General features: G+C 34.6%; 1 protein-coding gene across 1 annotated transcript in view; it reads right to left on the reverse strand.

Annotated features, from left to right (window-relative positions):
- LOC131049125 (probable carboxylesterase Os04g0669500) overlaps positions 1 to 4,704 on the reverse strand; it is a 48,102-nt gene extending 43,398 nt beyond the window's left edge. The window contains exon 1 of the mRNA XM_057983155.2: positions 4,333 to 4,704. Within this exon, the coding sequence (XP_057839138.1) occupies positions 4,333 to 4,630 (298 nt within the window). The 5' untranslated portion in view covers positions 4,631 to 4,704. The remainder of the gene's footprint in view (positions 1 to 4,332) is intronic.
- Positions 4,705 to 23,851: the final 19,147 nt, after the last annotated feature.

A 23,851-nucleotide genomic window follows, 5' to 3' on the forward strand; every position in this document is an offset into this window, starting at 1 on the left:
TGATAATGTTTTCTAGGTTTGGCATTGTTCTGGCTATGTGATGGGGCAGTGTGATAATACCCCCTTTCATGACTACACCATAGAGGTAAATTTTCATTATAATATTTCCATTTCATTTGCTTATTTTGCTTCACACTTACTTATGTTAATGTTTCACAATGATTGTAGTCACAAAGCCTTTAGTTTTTATTTTACGAGTTGCTCAAGGAAAGAAGCCCATAATAAGGCCATGGATAGGGTGAAGGAGGCCATTAGATCTATTTATTTAGGGGTTGAAAATAAGTAACATACCATATGGGAGGTCATTGATTGACAATGGCGCCTTCAACTCCACAAGCCCTTACATGCAGCTACCTATTTCCTCAATCTAGCAATCCAATCCCACCCAAATTTCAAGGCTGATGAGAAGGTCTTGAGTAGGCTATACATAGTCATAGAGCGAATGGCACCTAATGCTTTAGTTGGAGTGAAGATAACCACTAAGATAGAGATCTTCAAGCTTGCACAAGGAGACCTCTTTGCATGATACATATGCAAGGCAACTTGAGCGACAATGCAGCTTGGTAGAAATCTATTAAAGACAATTTAAGTTTAAAAATTAAAAATTTTCCCTCTTTTACATTAATATTCAAAGTGAAACTCAAAGTTAGATGTGGGATTGATTTTTATTTCTTCTCATTTCAGATGCATGGTGGAAAAGGTTTGGTGCTAAGGTGTCAAATCTTCAAAGGATTGTTGTTCGTGTCTTGAGACAACCATGTTGTGCTTTAGGTTGCGAACACAAGTGTTTTAGGTTGTGAACACAATTGAAGTACATTTGAGTACATACACTCCAAGAAGTGCAATAGGTTTTTAGTGCAAAGGTTGAATGATTTTGTGTATATTCATTACAACCTTCACCTCTGTCACAAACGAATATTGTTGGTTGACTTATATCCCATCAGTCTACAGGAGTTTGATCCATAATCACATTGAACACTCAGTTGATGATTCTATCTTCAACAATGAGGACGTTGCATGGGTTGATCATGTGGATCGAGAGGCAAAGGCAGTGGCAGTAGCCATAACAAAGGAGGAGGATAGAGCATGAGGAGACCCCTTGGATGTTGGTGTCACTCAGATGCAAGCAGATATCATGGTCGCATCATCGTGTGGGACCTATCTTAGATGCCAGCGCATGACTTGTTGTGATGTTGGGATGAGTGATGCAAGCTCCTCTGCACCATAGAAATGTTTTTAGTTTTGATATTTCTTTTGATGCCATGGATTTTATAATCCATGAGATTTGTATACATTTGACAATATTTATAATTTTAGATTTTTATCTAATAATGTTGGTTCCTTCAGCTAAAAATTAGAATTTGTTTTTATACTCATGTATACTTGTGTATATGGTCAAAGTAGCTTCTATTTGATTAGTTTATTGCGTCTTTAAAGTTTATTCATTAAAGGGTGCATGAAACAAGTTTTAAATCCTCAAAAATCATGCTTTTTTCAATTTGCCAAGTCTACATGCTGAGTCCGAGTCCAAGTCAAAAATCATCTTGCCTATTGCGAGGTGAGTCTGAGTCTTGTCACTATGCCCAAAACACATGGTCATACTGCAAAATTCTAACTCCTCTGCATTTATGTCACACAACTCAAACAGGCTCAGCCCTATTCTATGCCACCATTATATTGTGTTTCCCAAAAATGACTAAACAAACAAAAGATGAGCTGTTGCATTTCTTGTAACTGTAATGACCTTCCTTTGCCTTCCATTCTTGTACATTGACGTAATATGACTATTCTTTAAAGGAATAAGTTATAATAGAGATAATAGAATAAATAGAACAGGAGATAGACATTTTGTGGAATGCATCTGACCTCTCAAATCTTGTAGAAACAATTGCATGATGCAATCTTGCAATTTACAGTACTTGCATGCTCTCTTCTTCTTCTTGAATTTCTCTTGTTGAATAAACTTGATAATATTTGCAATTACACTCTTGCTTTTGCTTCCATTCATAACACATTCAAATTTATTTGAGTGTGCTGCCCCCAAGCACATTTGGATCTCATACCGCTGGTGAGCAATCAATCCAATGAACAACCTTTATCTATTTGATCTTATGATAATTTGATGACCTTTGGCTCTCAACTATGGTCTTATTAAGACAAATACCCTATATTTCAACCCAACCTTAACCTTATGATAGAATTTTGAAGAGTTAAATAGCAATGCTGATTCGACATGATTTTGTAGGTAATAAGATTCTACCAAAGGCTTGTTGATGAGATGGTATACTAGTTTGCATATTTGATACCAAGTAACATTCCATTTACACAGCAAACTGTAAATGGAAATCTATTGCACCAGTTTAAAACAGCCCAGCAAATTTTTAAAAAGCTGAAATATTCATAAAATAAAAATACCTATGTTGTTGGATCCATTAGGTATGCACCCAGATCTGGGTCCAATTTGTACCAGATTGGGATTCTGATTTGTTTCTATTTAAATTCATTGCCTTACCCATCTGAGTTACAGTAGCATTTCATGAATGAGAAATATTCCAGTAATCGCGAGACACTAACCAAGTAATACTCATCTTGCTGTGTTTCAAATCATTGAGTGAGAGCCTAAACCGTGTATGCTTGCTTGCAAAGGTACCATCATATCCCATTTGCAACTATATGCAATAGCTTCTGCCCTTCAATGGTTCGAGTAATAGCTCATGGTAAAAACCCCAGTCTGTAAAGTCAAAGTTACACCTCCTTAACCTAGGCCTACTTCCATTACACGTTCTTTGGGCCAAATCATAAAATTATGTTGACTTTAATATTTTTAAAATTTAATAGTTTTTATATTATATTTGTTCTTTAATATTATTTAATTTGATAATATATATAATTTATTAATTTCTTATAATAATGAGAATTTGGATTGAACAAAAATAAAGTATAACTTAGTTTAAATGAAAAAATTAGGTGTATATGAAAAACCAAGAGTTTAACAACGAAGGGGGCAGATTTTTGAAAATCCCAGAAAAAACCACATGTTATTGAATTACCCATGGTCTTTTCAAAATACCAGCTGGGCAGTAAAAATCTGCATCGCCCCAGCCCAGGGTTGCAGTTAACCACAAGCTTTTCCCAGGTAATGCTACTGTGTTTAAAAATGTATACAACCATTGATAAACAGGTTTTCTAGATTTAGGTCACAAAAGCATGAGGCCGAGGAATGAGTTTAAGTTGGGCGCTTGTGTTTATTTGATTTTATAAACTCTCCTCTCAAAGAGAGATTTTAACTTGTGTTAGTGCAGAATGCATCATTTTACTTGTAAATGAGCCCCTTACATTCTTATTTTGTTACCTCTCTCAAACAAGGTCAAAACATGTATGAATGGGAAAAATGCCTTAGAATTTAATGGCATATATTTTGGGTCAATGCTTTGCAAAATAAATGTTTTGGTACTGATTCAAGCAATTTTGGCAAATGCCATAACATAATTCTCAATTCAAGCTGGCAACTAACATGTAAAGCTGGCAAATTGAACAACATACAGTTTAATAACACAGTGTGCCAATTTATGAAAGTGAAACTTCAGTTAGTGGAACTCAAAACTGTGACGTTGGGTTTCCAAAATTATAAACAGAGTGTTGATATTTGAGATTTAGGGTTTGCTAACAACATTAGAAACGTGTATTGAATTCTTGGAAATAAAATTTGACTTGGTGGGATTGGAAACTATGATGTTTGGTAAAATAGTTTTTTAAGTGTTTGACATTTGGGATGTAGTGTTTTGAATCAGTATAAAAACGTGTTGCATTGGATTCTGAAAGTAATAAAAATTGAGATAGTGGGATTAGAAACTACAAATTGGGTGTCCAGATTATATCTTCCAAATTGAACCTACAGTTTGATGAGATTTAAAGTTTATGGTTTTGGATCAGTATTTTAATATGGAATTAGAATCTTGGAAGTAAAGATTCACTTTGTATGATTGGAAACTATGGCATTCGGTGTCCAAATAAGTATCTAGAAATTTAAGAGACATCCAATTTGACGATATATATATATCTTTTCGGATCAGTATTAAGGAAATACAAATTGACTAAGTGAGATTGCAAACAAAACGATTAGCAGTCCAAGTTTATATCTGGAAATTCGAAAACATCCAGTTTGATGAGATTTAGGATTTAGAGGGGTATTGGTTCAGCATTTAAAATTTGTTTTAATAAACTCTTTAGAATTGTAAAATTACTTTTTGGGTTTACAAACCTTGAAAGTGAATGTTCAAGCACATATAAAACAGAAAGCCCGAAACAAAACAAAATCTGAAAAGCACTTACTGTTACAGGTAACTCTCTGAGATGGTGCAGAGGGGAACAGCCACTTTGTGTTGACGAACTCGGGAGCAGAGAAGAAGTTCCTTATGGGCACATTGTTGGGGCCTGAATCTCCTAGCCCATGTAACCACAAGATTAAGTTCTTGGCCATTTCCTTCTTGTCTAAATTATTTCCGTACACATGTAATGCTGCTTCCTCCTGCTCTCTTGTTCTTCTCCAAACCACTGACCCGCTTAAAATGCAGGCCAAGGATAATGTAAGCGCTACTGTTAAGTTAGCAGGAGACCTTCCTCCAACCATGCTAAAAGCTGTTTTTTAACTCATTGACTTCGTTGCTAAAAGGTGTCTTGGTTGTCCTGACTGGGAAGCAAGCCTGGAATTTGACGGTTTATATGGCCGGTTTTTCAGTTTTAGATCGTATATGACAAACAGGGTTTTGTTTTCAAAAAATTGTATATATGATACTTAAAATTATTAATAAATTGTAAAAATCTATGATAGATAATATATATTATATATTATTATAATTTATAATATTGATATATATTATTCTACAGTGTTTATTATTAAGATATAGGTTTATTTAGAGAATTTTAAAATGATAAGATTACGATATAATTGTTTCTAATTTTATATTATTTTTATAAGAATTTTAATTATAATTTTTCTTATATAATTTTAGAAACTTTGTGATCAGAAGCAAATTTGAAATATTGAAAAAAAAAAATTGGGTTTCCATTGGGTTTTGTTGACCTTTGGAATCTCATGAACTGATATATGTTGGATTTTGGAATTGAATAGATTACTTTTTGGCTTTGGATTTTCGAATTGAATAGATTACTTTTTGGCTTCCTTCAAGTCTGTGTTTCTTGTTCATGTAAACAAATCCACAATACTGCAGGTTCTCACTCATGTGTTGTATAATCATTTCTAATTTTTTTAATATTGTAATAAAAAAAATTAGAATAGTTTTTATTTTTATTTTAAACAAGATTTTTGGGTGTGAATTTAGAAACTTACAAGTAAATTTAATATTTTTTAGTGCATTACTAATTTATCATTGATCAATGGATTTTTTTGTAACTTCAATTTGTGAAGCTTAAAGTATTTATTTTATTGTAGCTTGATATGAAGCTTAAGGTGTTTATTTTACTCCAGTGTTTCTCTATCTTGCATTTGCAATTTTTGCAAGTCTTGTCTTTCTTTTGTACAACTTATTTTTCTTCTTTATGCACAGATTCTACTCTTCTATGTCTCTTTTGTTGTTTTAATTCAATATCTGATAGTTTATACATAATTAATATATTTTACTTAATATCTGTCTAGGTTTTTGTTTTTAATTATTATATGTTTTACTTATTATTTGTTATTATATGTTTTTTATTATTATAATCTCTTTTAAAAATAATTAGCTAATTTCAATAATATATAATAATATACTTTAAATTAATAACAAAATTATTTGCACATTGATTTTATTAAAAATAAAAAAAGTTTTTCATATTTGATATGTATTATTGATTAAATTGATAAAAATGTTTAAATATCAAAGAATTTATATTAAACTATTCATAAATTTAAAAAAATTACATTTAATATTTTTCTTAAAACATAAAATGAAAGGCATTAGAATGACTAAACCGTCATAAAAAAATCATATGACAGTAGGGGTGGTTGTCAAATTTCAAGTCTGCTCCGAAGTGATTTGGCTATTTAAGCTCCTAATTAATGTTTTTTTCTCTTGTGATAAGACTTTAAAATGTATTGGAATTGTTTTCAAAATTAAGAAAAAATTAAGATTTACATTAAAAAAATAAAACAAATTAGGATTTACATTAAAAAAATAAAACCCAAATCAAGTGGCCACTTCGTGAAAAAAATGATTCATAAAGATTTCATTGGTAATCAAGTCTTGTTGAATGTAAAGGTCTAGCCTTTTGAAGAGATGAGATTGGGATCTAATTGGTATAATGTGATTTGATTAACATGACTTTTCTACAACCTTAAAATGCAAGATTTCATAGTATTATGGTGGAAATTACATACCTTACACTTTTCCTCTTCATTTCAGAGTCACTTTGACCGAGTTATCCTTAGTGAAATGACTAGTGCACAAGTGGTATGTTTTAGCACAAAAAATGGTAAATAATCTATTCCCAGTCCGATTCCATCTATACATATCTCTAAGAACTAATTTCAACATTTACTTTGTGCATTCACTTACTGAATTCATATCCACAATTATAAAAGTGATCTAATTCAATTCTACTAATGGTAAATGAGCCCAAAACTTTAAAATTAAATTCAAATTTGGAATCTCGTTGACTCCCTAGAGTTAGCTATTATGAGCCAACTTGGGTGCAAAATTTGTTAACTTATGTGTCAGGGTGTTATATCTAGGGACAAACCTTGATTCATTTAAAACATATTAGAGAGTCATACATCCTCACATAAAGAACATAATCAAATTGCACAAATATTACACCATTTGTTTACATTAATAGACATAGGTGTTAGTTGTTGGCAATAAAGAATGAAGAAGAAAAGAAGATGAATGGATGGTCTTTTTGGTGTTAGTAATTCTTCTATTATTGGTAGCATTGTATTTCATCGGTATGTGATCATGCTTATTTTGTATAGTGATCATTTTCCCCTAATTTGGGTAGTGCCTACTCTTATTCTCTAATGCAATGTTTCCTTAGTATAGGTTCTATCATTTCCTCTTTCCAAAGAATGTTTGTTCTCCTCTATTGGTAGGTTTGTGTTTCATCTTCCAAAGTAGTCATTTTCCTATTACTGTTGGCACCATTTTCCTATAGGACTACCACTATTATTCTTAACAATTTATAATGTAGTAATGTGCAACAAGCATCCATATTTATGGGGGCATGTATATGAAGGGACATGGTTAAAATATGAGGCATTGGAAAGATTAGCCTTGTTGTTCAAAGTGTGGGAAGACATTGTTTTATCGGTTAGCTAGCTGGATAGTGTCAACGAAAACCAACCAAGAGGCAAGTCATCTATGCTAGCTAAATCCATGTTGATTAAAGTTGAGATTGGTTAGTTATGATAGTGTTGGTAAAGGAGTAAGCATGTTGTTGAAAGTGTAGAAAAGGAGCTCCCTTTAGGCATCCAATTGAGTGGTCATTGTTGTCCTATTGAACAATGGTAATGACTCGCTTTCAACAAGTTACATATTGAGCTAATAGGGTAAATATAACCAAAGCTTTGCTACTAAAGGTGTGGAGTAGGGGATCCTTTTCTATAGATTTTTTTGTCCTTCATTTCACTATTTTTATTTTATTGTATAGTTTATCATCTTTAATTCAATATGATTTAATATTGTTTGTTTATACATGTTTGTTATGTTCTCTATCTATCATTTATTTACAAATATCATGGAGATTTACATCCGTTATAGAGATAATTGATGCATGTTGGGATAGTTTTGAGAGATTTTTAAATATTTATTACTAATGTCTACGAGTGTGGTATACTTACCCTAACTTATATATCAAATAATGCAAATAGATTTTATCTCAAAGTAGTGTAGTTTATTTGGTCCCTTCTCTAATTATTTCATATCTTCTTTCTCTTTGGCAAATTTTCTCAAAGGCTTTTACCTAGATGGTAATTTCACTTTTAATCACTTATTGATCTAAGTAGATATGATGGCCTAAATCTTGTTAAGATGTCCATGTTACATCTAATAAATTTTTCCACTAGTGTCTTTCTGTGATAAGTTCCTTATTTGTGAAGATTCTAAAGGCTCATCTAATGTCAAGATATCCTTACCTACATTGATTGCCTTTTAACCAGCCTAGTTAGTAGAGTTGAATCTAAATTGTTCTTAAACCCATCTCTAGCATGTACCTTAATATCAGTAACAACTTAAATTCATTGCAATAACTCTTAGTTGTACCTTCATGGACAACTAAGATACATTCTTCCCTAAATCCCATGAACTCTTCCCACATGATCTTCATCAACAAGTACAATCAAATTACATAAACCATCATGGGTTAGAATGGAATGGAAAAACTTCTGATCAACCACATATGCATCATCACAAACTTAGATCCAATACCTTCAATAGATCATTAGTTAGATGTTCTATACCTTCCAACATTTGTTTCATCTTTCTCTTTATTTTCTCTTTTTTTCTTTTTTTCTTAATTTCTCCATGTTAACATTACGTGATGTGATATCCCATGGTATGTATAAATATGGGTAATAGCATCTTGTAAATATTTTGACTATTGGATGAATGAAAGTGCTATTTTTGGCATCATTATTCATGTATCAATGTAAACAATCTCCTCTATCTTAAATTTTATATGTGTTTTGTGTTTTCCTACTTATGATCCCCAAATGGAATATTAGCTATTTTGTGTGTATATTAAATTCAAGTTCCATGAAAATGTTGATTTAGAAGTCCAATTCACAAATAATTGTAATGATGGAAAATTGGGTTACACAAGCTTAGCTAGCAAAATACTTATTTTTGCATGCCAAAACATTAAAAGGGAAGTAAACCCAATAGACTCAACCTCAATTATTTAGAAAAGAGGGTTGGGTGTTTATTGGATATGGTCTTCCCTATTGGGAGTTGAATTAAATTGATATTTGAATTAGAATTAAATTACAATGCTAGATATAGGACAAACAATGAGAAATTGACATGAAATAATAATAATAAAATGTTCCAAATATCATGCAGAGTTGTAAACTTAGATCTGAGAATGGAAAATAGATTAGAACTTATGACAGGAAGTTCAGGCAGAATTGTTGGGACTAGGGGAGTGGTCGTCCTAGTCCTCTAAATATTGGGGGCAGACAAACTTGATGTTTTTCATATTAGGATGACACATAGAATCCACTATCGAAAGATTGTCAGACATTTTCGGGAACAGGGGGTCAACTATCTTGGTCTTCCACTTTTTGTGCCTTCAAAAGTTGAGTTTGGTTATCATCTACTTTGTCAGATTCCTTGCTCGTATATCTAGAGATCATTTCCTACATACAAAAAGAGAGAAACAAGTTTGTTGATGGGGGTTTGTCATAGGTCAAAATTCAGTTTAGGAATTAACCTTGAAATTAAAATAATAATTGAAATGGAATTGAAGTAGAATTGAAATGGAATGCTTTCCTTTTGAGGGAAAGGCTAGTTCTAATATGAAAATGCTTGAAATTGAACTTGACACGTTGATGAAGCTTGCTTAAATCCTCACATAGGGTTTAGAATGCAATGTAGAATGCCTTTGTAGAAGGTTGATCATGAGTGCTTGAACTTGACTTGACTTCTCCTTCAATTCTTGATGAATGCTTGATTGCTTCCTAACTTAGGCTTGAATTGATTTGTAATTGAAAGCTCACTTATGATTTCCTAGTTCTAGTTTTAGTTCTCAAATGAGAGGGGTAGGCTTCCTTTTATACCTAACTGTGCATTAATTGCTTGAATTTTTGGAGCAGACCGACATGGAGCCAAATTTCCTACCCACAAGAGATGACTATTGTGAGGTCCTATTTTGGGTCCTGATTGGGAGGACCAAGGCACCTAGGACATCCTGGTCTAGTAAATCAAGACTCAAAATTGGATAGAATTTGGATAAGGAGTTGAAGATGCAAAATTTAAGAGGGTGTGAGTAGAATCAAAGCAAGCACTGGGCACTAAAGGCCAAAACACCAAGGTGAGGGCTAGGTGAGGACAAAATTGTATAAAGATACAATTTACAATGCTACATTTAGCCCCCATTTTAGTGGGAGCATGAGCCTATGTCCATACTTGTGGTTACGTACAAAGTCACATTGAAAAACTTTCACCAAGATACCAAAGAGACAAGACACACCAAACCGCCAAGGACTTGTGATCTTATCAATCTAATTTTAAGATAAAAGGAGCAGCACATGAAGAGGACAAAAAGAGCATGATTGTACTTGGCGTAGTGAGGCTTGTTCTTAATATGAGTCATGTTAGATTGAAAATTTTGAAATAAAAAAATCAGTGCAAAAGATTACAAAGAAAAAGGCTTAGTTTGTAGAGTAACCTGAAAATGGATTTGAATTGAATGCAAAATGGGTACTATAGCATGTACCAAAAATGTCATGGTGTGTGATCAAAGTGTGTGAACCAAGTCTCATGGTGTGCACACAAAGTGTAATATTGAGTGGAATGTATGCTCCCATGTTAAAGTGATTGTGAGGGCCTTACCGGGAGCAATTGCTTTCAGGTAGCATACATGCATCCAAAAGACAAGTATGTTACCACAATAAGATCCCCCCAAGAAAGGACAAATCAAATGGAAATGGTCACTAAACATATAGGAAAAAAAGAACATAAGGGATCCACTATCTGGGGTTAGTATGCACTTTTGATAGATAATGTATATCAAGAATAATTGCATTGAATTTATCTCAACCCCCTAGTGGAACTACAAACACAATGGAAGAAGAGCATATAAGATGAAAAAACAAATGTATTTTTGATTCAACGTGAAAGAGACCAAAAAGAGATCTCAACACTTTGGATTGTCCTCACTTAAATAAAACAAAGCATATTTATGAACAATAGCACATGTATGACATAACATTGATACAAGATATAGAAGAATTGAGATACAAAAAGAGGAATTTCACAATAGATTTGGCCTCTTTATTACCTTGTACAAATGGAGTAACAAGGGCCATCCAAAGAGATCCTAACATATCAAGAAACACATCATGGGGGAAACACATTACATACAAGCAAACATACATAAGAATCTATGAATCTAGTCAAGCAAATATTTTGTCTCCCAATCTTGCTTAACATCATTTAGGGATGGTGGACAAGATGCAAGAGGAGAAAAAGAGAGCACAATAGATGGAGCTACTGCAATTTCCAAACAAGGACCATGCTCTAATGATGTGTCAATTTGTTTGTCACTAGGAGCTAGGATTAATGCTTTTCAAAAGTGTGAAGATAGTTCATGATTAATCTCAACAAGCTCATACATATCATTAGAACCATTAGGATCAAAATTGTTAGCATGAACAACATTATCATCATCTAATTTAATCATAATAGGATCTTTAAGACAAAAATAAATTGAACCATCATTTTTATTAAGCATTTTTAACTTTGGTGATATGAGTTTATCTTTCTCCATAGGGTTAGGCGAAGGTTGGACAAATGGGACCAAGTCAACATTTGGTGTCTTTTGGGAGGAAATGGTTTTGGAATCAAGTTCACAAGTCTTGGCATGATGCCTTCGTTGATGTCCTCGTACAATAATTTCTTTTAGTTTTACTCGATACTTGTGAAGGTTGAGGATCAATAAACATAAGCTTATTTTCTTCCCTTATAGGGGGGGAATAAAAGAGACCTTGTTAGGTTGAGAGGTATAAGATGCAGATGTGGGAGGTGGGACCACAACATATATAGGAGGAATAAAAGATGTAGGAAGAATACTAGGTCTAGGATGAGGAGGAGGAATATCCATGGGTGAAGGGTCTCTAGGTTTACTTAAGGTTGATATCGTCTCATTTTTTCCATTTTTGATAAGATAGAAAAATAATATCATCTCGAGGTTTTAAAGGTTCAATTTGTTTAAGCCAAAACTAATCCAGGGTAAAATTTTCACACTTCGTTGTGGGTTGGTAAAGGCTATGATTAATCATTGATAATATGGCCATTATGAGGGAACTTCAAACATTTGGATTGTAGAAGTAATAGTTTTCATGGAAGAGAGCCAAGGATGTCCCAACTTCACACAAAATTAATCCGATATAGGAATAACAAAGGTAACATCTAATCACTTAGTACCAACATCAACATGAAGAGTAATAGAACCAATTGTAGGGGAAGAGAAATCATCGTACCTTAAACATAACATTAGATTTATTATATGTAACTTGATGCAATTTTTGAGTAAAAATATGGTCTTCAGTAATAACATCCACCATACATATTGGATCAATGAACACCACTCATGAGATTCTGCCTTCAATCTTCACAGTAATGTATGATGGTCCATCAGGTGCAATGATAGTCTCAATAGGATCAAAGATGACGCATAGTTCAGGTTTTGGTTTAGGTTTTTAAATGAGGTTCACAATATTATTGAACTATACAACAAAATCATTGGGAAATAATGCAAGTGTCTTAGACTCAACAACATTGGTAGAGTGAAAAGGTGAATGATTGGTGAATATTTGGAGGTTTTGATTAGGAGGTTCTATGGATTTGTTCCCTTTATCATTCACACTAGCTATAGATATAACATTATTATCAATAAGGTATTGAATCTCATACCTCAACTTATAACACTTCCCAGTATCATGACCTACGTAACGATGGTATTTGGAAAAGGCTTGGTGGTCAAAGGAAGGTGCTAGAGGATTTTAGCTATCGATAGGTTTGAAGGGAGGAAGTTGAAACACATTATCATTAATCGACCTCAACATTATACTATGCAAAGACTCAAAAAGAGGAGTTAATTCTTTTCTAAAGTATTTGGATAAATATCCCACACCTTATGTTGTCGTTGCCACTTGTGTGTTGGTATTGTTGGAAGAGTTATCATTTATCTTGATGAAACCTTTTTTGTGTTTGTTAAGTTTTAGAAACAATTGTTGAATGCTATCATTCTTATCAACCATAGTCGTTGAAGGAGATTTTTGAAATTGGCTCACTTGAAGCTGATTATTATGAAGCATTGCACACAATTGCATGAAAGAGGTAAATTTAAAAATAGAATCTTATCTCTAATATCCTTTTGCAAATTAGGAATGAAAACTCTTTGATCTTTATGATTAGGCACATGATGAGCAATTTAAGAATGCAAATATTTGTATCTACCAATAAAATTAGACACCTTTTCTTTAACTCCTTGTTTATAATTAATCAAATCAATCAAATTAATTTTATGACCAATGTTATTTTGAAACTGTTGAATGAAAACATTAGCCAATTGTTGAAAAAAGAAGTGATGGAATAATGATGCAAAGAACAATACCTTTGCAAAGCTTTATCTCTAAAGGTTTGAGTAAATAATTTTTCCATGAGTCCATTATCATGAGAGAACTACACAAGATTTGGAATGTCTTCACATGAGTCTAGGGATCACCTTTTCCATTTTATATCTCTAATTGAGGGAGTTCCACATTCTTAGGAGCAATTGCATGGACAATCTCATAAAATAGTGGGCTTGCTAAATCATAAGTGGGAACACTAAAAATTGATTGGATTAAAGAAGCCAATTGTTGTAAGGATAAAACACTTTGAGCTAGGTTATTTATAGTGTCTTTGGTGGATGGATTTGAATTGGGCATATTGGATTATGACAGAGTAATGTTATTAGAGGAAGTTGGAGGTTAAGAATAAGGAGGGGGGACATTATGATATGTTGGTATAGGAGATGGTTGGAAAATAAATGGAAGACTTATAGAAGGAGGTATGTAAGAATATTGATTAATAGGATTTCCCCCATGACTAACACATATAGGATTAGCATTTTTCATAGAGATAGTCATGATAGGAGATGTATATGTATGCACACTAGGCAAGGATGTAAGCATAGGTATGCAATGCTCAACTTGACTAGTATGTGAGAATAACCAAGAGATTTGGCACAACTTTTTATAGGAATAAAATTGGTATCAACAATATGAGAAATGCCACACAAAACTTCCACACCTATCACATCACTTTGAACCATTCTCTTCAATCCCTTAATCAAGGGGATTGCCTCACTATTCGGGTGTTCTTGACCCATCCATCATTGAAGCCTTTCCAAACCATGGTCAAGCTTCCCCAATTGATTAGTAGTAGCCCTAGTTAAAGATTCATCATCCTCATTATGAGAAGTATGAGGTGAATGGGGTTTCATGATGTTAGGTATGTCATGTGTTGGATTAGAAGAAGTACCAATACTCACATGGAATAGGTTATTCAACTCGGGCTCCATATCCTTGGTATCTAAAATCCGACAAGCCCTAAGTCCATAACTTTTTCTCATAGGAATATTGGATGTAGGACTAAGGGAAACAAAACTCATGCATAAAGAGGTGATATTGAATGCAAATATTTGAAATCTTAATATTTTTTTATAATGCAAGCTATATGTATGATTAAACAATGCAATTTGTTTGTAAAATGACTAATTAACCAATTAATTAAGAAATGTGAATTATGAAATTGAACACTAGATGCTTCTAAATTTGAAAATAACATGCCATAACAATCATATCTAAGTATATAATTAAAAAAATTATGCAAACCACTAGTCAATTTTAGGGAAACAAATTAGGGTTTTTGTAAATTGAACCTCTAAATTTTTGTGTCTATATGATATATGAGTGTAAATATGAGTGATTAAATACATACAAATCAGATTTGAGACTAGAAATTAGAAATATTGCAAATGTAAGAATGTTAGGTTCACTAAAAAATGTAAGGGTGGAAAATAGGGTTACACAAACTAAGCTATGAAAACACCTATTTTCGCATGCCAAAACATTAAAAGTGAAGTAAACCCAATAGATTCAAACTCAATTCTTTAGAGAAAGGGGTTGGGTTTTGATTGGATCTGGTCTTCTTTGTTGGGAGTTGAATTGAATTGATATTTGAATTTGAATTAAATTGTGATTCTAGATCTAGAACAAAAAATGAGAAATTGACATGAAATAACAGTAACAAAATGTTCCAGATACCATGCAGAGATATAAAATTACATATGAGAATGGAAAATAGATTACAATATGCGACCAGAAGTTTGGGCAAAATTGTTGAGACAAGGGGAGTCGACTGTCCTGGTTCTCTGAATACCAGCGACGGACAAACTTGGTGTTTTTTGGATCAAGATGACACACAATAATGATGGGAAAATGATGAGTGATAGATCAAGAGTAAAACTAACCCTTTCCTTCAAAGAGAGGTGAGAGTTTCACTATTGATTATCCTTCAAGTACTTTTCACCATTACATTAGGAAGATAAGGGATAATTCACTAGATTCAATCTCCACACAAAGATGATAGATTGAACTCTGAATGAATTAATAATGTAAGGACGATCCCTTCTTCCTTTGTTTGATTTGGAAAGGAATTAATTGAATTATGTAGTGCAAAAATGACAAAGAATCGATTATAACTTGAGATCTGAATATGGGATGAAGTTGTGCACCTGGATTTGGCAGTAAAATTTTGAGACGAAGTCGCCCTGCAAATTTGACGAAAAGTTGTTCGAACAGTGGGGGGAATGTACACGGTCCTCCGAAAAATCCGCGAAACGAAAAGGGTTTTTTCGCCTTTGCAAATGAAGCCCAAATCCGAAAGTATAGTTGCACACGTGCACTACACACAGAAAAGAGAGGGAAATGTGTTGGGATTGGGGGTTTGCCTTTAGGTCAAACCCCAATTTTGGAATTAACCAAGTAATGAAAGAAAGTACTTGCAAGTAGATGTAAAAGAAAGACTGAATTGTAAATCACCTCAAGGGAGGTTGCAGTAGCAATGTTGATAGAAATGTTTGTATGGAATTGTATGTTGAAATCAATCTCCTCTTCAATGGTTGAATCCTTGACTTGAATGCAACACCTAGCCTTGAAGGGAGACTTGAGAATGCTTAATGCTGAAAAAGAATGCTTGAATTCTCTTGATCGCTTATGACCTTATCAAAATTACACCTCTTGAACTTATCCAACTTATGCAAATGAGAGGACGAATTCCCCTTAAATACATGTTTGAAGGATTTGAATTTCATCATGGGCCAACATCGGGGAGATTTCCTGCTCACTACACAACCCACAATGCATACTCTAGGAAGGTCCTGCCCCAAAATAGCCCGCAGGGATAGGGGCACCGCGCCCCTGTCCTGGGAGGACAAGAGCACCACGCCCCTGTCCTACCCCTTTCTCCAGGGTAGAGTACAAACAGAGTGATGTAGAGGCTAAGGAAGAAGCTATTTTCGCAAGCCGAGCACTCTTCGATCTTCGATCAAGCTAGAAGATTTGAGTTCACATGCGTGAGGACCCTAATGCAGTCATAAATTACTAGGGTTGCAATTTTATGACACTACATTTATCCCCCACTTTAGTGGGAGTATAAGCGTATGCCAATACTGTCGATAAAGTACAAGGAAACAAGATTGAAAGACTTTCACCACGTCAAGGAGGCAAGATGCGCCAAGCCCCCAGTGGACTTAGGATCTTACGACTTCGATTGGCAAAGTAAAAGGGAAGATCGAGAAGGGGGAAACCATGATTGCAAGTAGAAAAGTTCCCTTCACTATGAGTCATGAAAGAAAGGATACAAAAGATTACAAAGCAAAGCAAAGTTCACGAAGTAATTCTAAGTATCACAAGAAGGAAAGTATGAGCGGAGTGTATGCCCCCCTGTTAAAGCGATCACACACACCTTATCAGGAGTGATTGCTTTAAGGTAGGATACACCCAAGAGAAAGAGAAGAGAGGGAGCACATTATTGCAAGGATTTAGCCCCCAATCTAGGTATAAACCCAAGGACAATGAACACAACACACGGGGTAGTGTCACTTTCCTCGGGGTAGTGTCACTTTCCTCAGGGTCAGTATGCGGTATGATAACTCATGTATATGCATGTAATAATATTCATTCCCCAAAGAAGGACACTACCTTAGAAGAAAGGGAAGAGAGGATGTCTTTTGAGTCAACATGAAAGAGACCAAGAGAAGATCTCAATGCTTTGCATCGTCCCCGAGTAGACATTAAGGGAACAATAGAAGAACAAAGATACATATAGAAGAATAGTCACAAAAGAGAAAGAAAGGAGAGAGAAAGATTTGCAGTGCTAATATTGCTAATCTAGCACAACATCCACCTCCCGATCTTGTTGATCACTATTTTGGGAAGGCGAGCAACATGCCAGAAGAGCGACATCGAGCACAACAGATGGAGCTATCACAAGATCCAAACAAGGACTATGCTCATTGTTTGCCTCATCAATAGGAACAATAAACAGAGCTAAAATATAAACCCAAAGATTGGACATTCACTTTGTGAATTTATTATCTCTACAACTGAAGTTCATTTATTTGTCAACCCAGGGATGTATTACTTGAAATGGGTTTGCACTATATATGCACTAAGTTCCTGCAATAGCTATTCTGCATTACTGCAACGACTAAATCTATTTCAAATAAACAAACAAGAATCATAACAACTGAATGGATACATGAAAGCTTAGCATTAATAAAAAATTCTAATTAAAGAACTATTAACTAGGTTCAAAGCTGACAAACAGGAATTACTCTATTTGTTTTGGCTGCAAGAACAGTCACAAGATCTATTTCCAGTGGTTGCAGGAACAGTCAATCGCTAGAACATCTACCGCAACAAAAAGAAAATTGAACCTAATGAATGTACAGGAATACTCACCAAGTGGCCCCCCCTTGGATGAGTGTATCGAGACTTCGAAGATAACTCTATATACTCAGAATAACATTATTTTTATTCATTGTTTTTCAAAGGTTGATACAACACATGAAATGAAAGAAAATGCTTTTAATTTTAAAAATACTATGCAACTTTGTTTCTAATCCCCTGTCTCTAACCTCTGAGAAGAAGCGCAGGCTCTTATTTATAAGAAAACTATAACAACTTCCTACTATCTAGGTGACGCCGATGAAATAAGGTGGACAACAATAATGACAACAAACAAAAGGAGTTAATCCACAGGAAACGTGGATCTCTGCTAAACCGCAGCCAAGAATATAGCATGGCGGTGTTACAAGATTGATGTTTGCTGAAGACAATCATAAATGAGTCTGGTGCACCTTGCTATTCCTTTGCCGCTTCTTACGCACACATTCTCTTTGTTGTTTTGAATATTTAACCGCTCCTTGAATATCTCCAACTGCCTTTATGACGTGACACAATAACCACTTCTGCAACATCTCATTTATTCTTGCAATTAAAAAGATAAAACATACAAGAATATATATATATATATATATATATATATATATATATTTTAATTAATCATAACACTTATACATTCACACATGATACCACCTATGATAATCCACATGGCAATAGGAATAATTGGTCAAAACAAAACAAGATTTAATGGGTTTAATTATCATCTAGAATGAACATAGTCAAACTTTAATACTTCATATGACTCAAACACTACCCCGTTATTCAAATTAAAGTATGGTAAAAACTTACCAGTTATAGGAATAGAAGAGCTAATATCTCAGCTCATCATGCCCCCCAGCTTAGTATCTTATTGATCCTCCAACAAGAGGAAAATTTCTGATCTGGGCACTGACTCGTAAGTCACCAATGGTTCCCTGTCCTGTTCCTCCTATAGCCAAGTTCCAATAAAACCCCTTCATCTTTCTAGTCTAGCCCATCTGGCTTCTTTTGTGGCCTCTTCATATGGTTTGTCTATAACCCTGCATCCCATTAATGGCCACATAAGGATAGGTGACTGAAATATCAAGGGTAGCCAGTTATTTCTATTTGCCCTACCCAAGTGGATGTACTTGGGAGCTCTTTATGTAGCTGCATGAAAATTAGGTAGCGAATAGGGTTCACCCTACTTCAGGTCTTCTAGGAGATTATTCCAGCGCTGAACCAAACACTCAACTGCACCTTTATTTTCATTTTCAACCAAGTGTTCATATTCCTAGAATGTTTCCTCTCTCATTGGTAAAACCTGGCTCCTGACATCAGGTCTTATTAACAATTTCTGCTAGTCATAATAAAGAAGCCGTGGATTTTTGGCTTCAGCTATGAGTGGTAATGGAGAATCAAATTCCAATATATTTGTATGTTTTAGCCTGAGTCCCCATACTGATTTCATTTTGTATCCATGACATTAATTTTTTGAATTGAATGGCACTAATGTATAGTAAGGGATTCCATTCATTGTCAGAAGTCACAACATAATTATGCAAATAAAATTCACATAATAAATTCTTAACAGCTATAGGAGAATTTTGATAAACATAATAAAATTCCTCTAGGATATCTAGAGAAGGACTAAGATTCCTAGCAATGTGGTTTAGCTTGAAACATAGGTACTACTCTTTTAAATAAAGCATAAACCCTTGGAGGAGCCCTGCATTGCATCAATTCAGGAACCATACTGGCAATTGTGTCTACCTTAGCTTGCAATTCCATAATCTGATTATCCCTATTTTCAATCTCTTTCTGTTGTTTATCAATAACTCCTTGTAACCTAGCCCTTTCTATCTCCCACTGCTTATAAAATGTAAGTGCAATAGATAAACTAGTGAGAGATGAAGGGGACCTGTGAGCTGTTACCCGAGGGTGTGAGATTTCTTCAACCAGTTCTCCAAACTGTTCTTCTACATGTGTGAAATTCGACAGTCTATCGGATTCTTGTTCTTCCTGTGGTTTAATCTCTGTTTGAATTTTGTGCCCTTCTTCTAATGTTTCCACCGAAATGACTTCAATCACATCCCCTGCTGCTTGAGTTTTCTGTTTACCCTGCCGACACCTTCTTGAATACATTTTCGGAGTGGTTGCAAGAGAAGTTTAGCCAAGAGATATTGTTGTAGGAGAATTTTCTTTTACCTTGCATCCTTTAGCTGCAGGAGAAACCTGTGCTGCTTGAGGCTGCTCTGTGGTTTCTTCCTCTGCGTCAATTGTTTCTATTTCTTTCCCTTTTCTTTTGGAAGATGCCGCTCCACTTTGAAAATGAGTGGAGGGCTACTCAATATTTGTTTCAATTACCATGTCCTCTGCAACAAAAAAGGCTTCATTGGCAACAAGAGGTTCATTCTTTGCAGAAACCCTAGGAGATGAGGGCTCTCCGATATCTTCATCTTGGGCTACTATTTCTTCTACAACAGGAGCATTTTCCTCCCTAAATTGTAGGATATCTTCGAATGCCCCCCATACCATCTGAGAGAATGTTCTACTAACAATTTAATCAAGCCATGATGACTGACATAACGATTTCCACCCTTTTGTGTTTCCTTTGCACTTATGAAAATAAGATGATACAAAAAGTTGGGAACATTCACCCTTCAGCCATGTCGTAAATGACTAAGTAATTTAAAATGGACCAAATGCAAATTTGAGTACCTTCCATCACAGGTAATGTATTTCATCACATACAATGCCACCTGGGGCCATTTCGCTGGAAGAGATATCCGTCTAGTTTCCTACTTGTAGGGGTCCATCTGATGGGTGAGTAAACTCTTCCCTAGCGCTTCTCGCATCCTTCGACTCAGGAAACAGTTCTCCCTCCTATAGCAACCCAGTAACTTCAGCTATCCATTACTCTGTGGCAATTAATCTTAACCCCTTGACAAAGGCCTCTCCTTCGTTGTATGTACGCATAAATTCATAAGCAATTTCTTCATTGAAATCCATTATTTTCATAAAATAATCAATCCACCCATACATATGGAAGTAATTCTCACGTTGAACATCCTACAACAACATGTCATGAAATATTGGTTCATGGTGGATAGGAGCTCCTCCCATGACTAACTCGACTCTCAAAACAATTTCCATAGCAGAATGAAAGACTAAAATAACCCGCAGAGCTAAAAATACATATTCTGAAATACTTTACTTACTTCTAGTACCTTTCATTGATTCGGCGGCAGGATGATCTACTCACTCGTGCCATAGAATGTCTTATTCAAAAAGGATGTTAGGAAAATCAAAACAAATTACTGACAAGGACGGGTAATTACTCAACTTGGAAATCGGACCATAAAACACCCCCCCAACTTAAGATGACACGTGTCCACACATGCAAGAAAGAACAAAGAGAAGGGTACATAGATTATGCAAATCAAAATAGGCAATAATCATAGCAAAATAATAAATGCATAATTAAGAAAAATAAATAATATACGTACCTGTAGTCATACTAATTAATGTTGCATGAAATGATTAGCTATTAAAAAGGTGAAATGAAATGACATGAAATGAATGAAATGACAAACAGAGATATGAAATGGGATGATGTGTACAAAAAAGAATTATTATCGGAGAATGATATTTTCATAAGACATGGAAATAATTATTATGAAAGGATGCATGAAGGATTTAAGGTTGATGACTAAGAACGATCCCTGTAGAAGCTGCAGGAACCGCGTATGTAATGTCTTCTCCATTTGCTGGAGGAAGTATGACAGGAGAGTATTTGTAAGATGCTGAAGGAACTTCTCTAGTTGCTACAGGAACTGTTGTTTGATCTTGGCTGGCAAATTGCTGTAGGAACTGTTCTTTGGTTGCAGGCTTGTGATACAAGCGTAGTCGATGACCATTTACTAGAAGTTTGAATCTAACTGGATCTATTGTGGTCAAGCAAACTGCTCCATTTGTAAAAACTTCATCTATTTGATATGGGCCCAACCATCTCGTCTGCAACTTCCCCATAATATCCTTATATCTAGAATCATATAGCAGTGCCCAATCACCAGATTTAAATTTTCTCTCCTTTATATACTTATCATGCCATTTAGTTTGTTGATGTTGAATAAGCTCTGTACGTTGGACAACCAACTTCTTCAGCTCATCCAAAGCATTCAATTGTAGGATGCGGTCTCTTTGTGCTTCTGATAGAGTCATATTCAATTGTAGAGTTGTTCTAAGAGTTTTATTGCCAAACTCAATGGGCATCATTGTTGTTTTTTCATACACCATTTCAAAAGGTGTAAAACCAATTGGTGTCTTCCATGTTATTAATGTATGCCCAAATGGCTTCAGGAAGTCTATTTGACCAATCTTTCTTATGAAGAGCTACTGTCTTGGTAAGAATGGCTTCCAAATCCCTATTTGTGACTTCTACTTGACCATTTGCTTGTGGATGATATGGAGTAGACTTCTTGTGTCTGATATTATATTCATTAACCAATGCTGCAATTAATGTGGAAGTAAACTATGGTCCTTTATCTGAAACAATCTCTCTTGGAACTCCATACTTGGTAAATATTTCCTCATAGAGGAATTCAACTACTTTATTATCTCTTGCATGTGTCATAGATTGTGCTTCCACCGATTTTGTGACATAATCAATGCATACTAGAATATAAGATTTCTCATTTGAAGGAGGTTCAATAAGCTCAGCAAAATCTAATCCCCATTTATCAAACGGTGCAACTAATATATGGGGATATAATGGCATTTCATCAGATCTGGTAGGCCTACCCATTCGCCGGCATCTATCACATTTTCTTGTATATTGTGTTGCATCCTTATACAATGCTGGCCAATAATATCCTATGCCAAGTATTTTAAGTGTTGCTATTTTAGCATCAAAATGTCCTCCACATGGCTCATCATGACATGCATGAAGGATGTCATATGTTTCATCTTGTTTGACACATCTTCTCATTACTTGGTGAGGTCCAGCATAAAATAAAAAATTAACAATCCATGGGAAATTAAAGCTTTTATCAACTAACAGTCTTCTTTCTTTAGGATAAAAAATGAGTAGGCATCTTATTAGCAGCTAAATAATTTGCAATATCAGTATACTAGGGAGTGTGTTCTTTTATCAGGAACAAATGTTCATCTGGGAAAGTATCATCTATGGCTGCAGGATCATCCTGCAATTAAAGCCTAGAAAGATAATTTGTAACTACATTAAATTTACCCAGTTTATCAACAACTGTAATGTCAAATTCCCGCATCAATAGTAACCAGCGAGCCAACCTTCCTGTAATTGAAGGTTTGTTCATGAGATATCTAATTGTTGTATGATCAGTGTGCACATATATCTGATATCCTATGATATAATGCTTGAATTTGTTGAGTGCATATATAACTGCTAACATCTCCTTTTTGGTGACAGTATAATTAAGCTCAGGTCCCTGCATGTTTTTGCTGATAAAATAAATTGTATTCTCCAAATTGTCAACCTTTTGTCCCAAAACTGCCCCTATGGCATAATCTGATGCATATGTATGAATATAAAATGGTAATGACTAGTTTGGACCCTTAAGCACAGGTGCTTGAGTCAATGCATGTTTGAGCTTCAAGAAAGCTTTATGGCATGTAGAGGTCCAATTAAACTCCATATCCTTGGTCAAAAGACAATATAAAGGTCCTACAATTTTATTGAAATCCTTGATAAACCTTCTATAATATCCAGCATGACCAAGGAGACTTATGACATCCTTTTGCTTTATAGGTGCATGGAGGTTTTGAATGACTTCTATTTTAGCTAGGTCAACTTGTATTCTAGTTATAGAGATATGATGACCAAGAACTATGCCTTCTTGCATCATCATAAAGCACTTTTCACTGTTCAATGATAAATTGTAGTCTTCACACCACTGCAAAACTTTCTTCAGATTCTTCAATGCCTCTTCAAATTTTGAACCATAAGTGGTAAAATAATCCATATAGATCTCCATGTTGTCCTGGGAAATATCTGAAAATATGCTTATTATTGCTCTTTGAAAAGTAGTTGGAGCATTACATAACCCTAAAGGAAGAACATAATATGCATATGTTCCCCAAGGACATGTAAATGTAGTCTTTTCCTGATCCTCGGAGCAATTTGAA

This window comes from Cryptomeria japonica, chromosome 3, assembly GCF_030272615.1.
Source record: "Cryptomeria japonica chromosome 3, Sugi_1.0, whole genome shotgun sequence".
In the NCBI taxonomy this organism is placed as follows: Eukaryota; Viridiplantae; Streptophyta; class Pinopsida; order Cupressales; family Cupressaceae; genus Cryptomeria; species Cryptomeria japonica.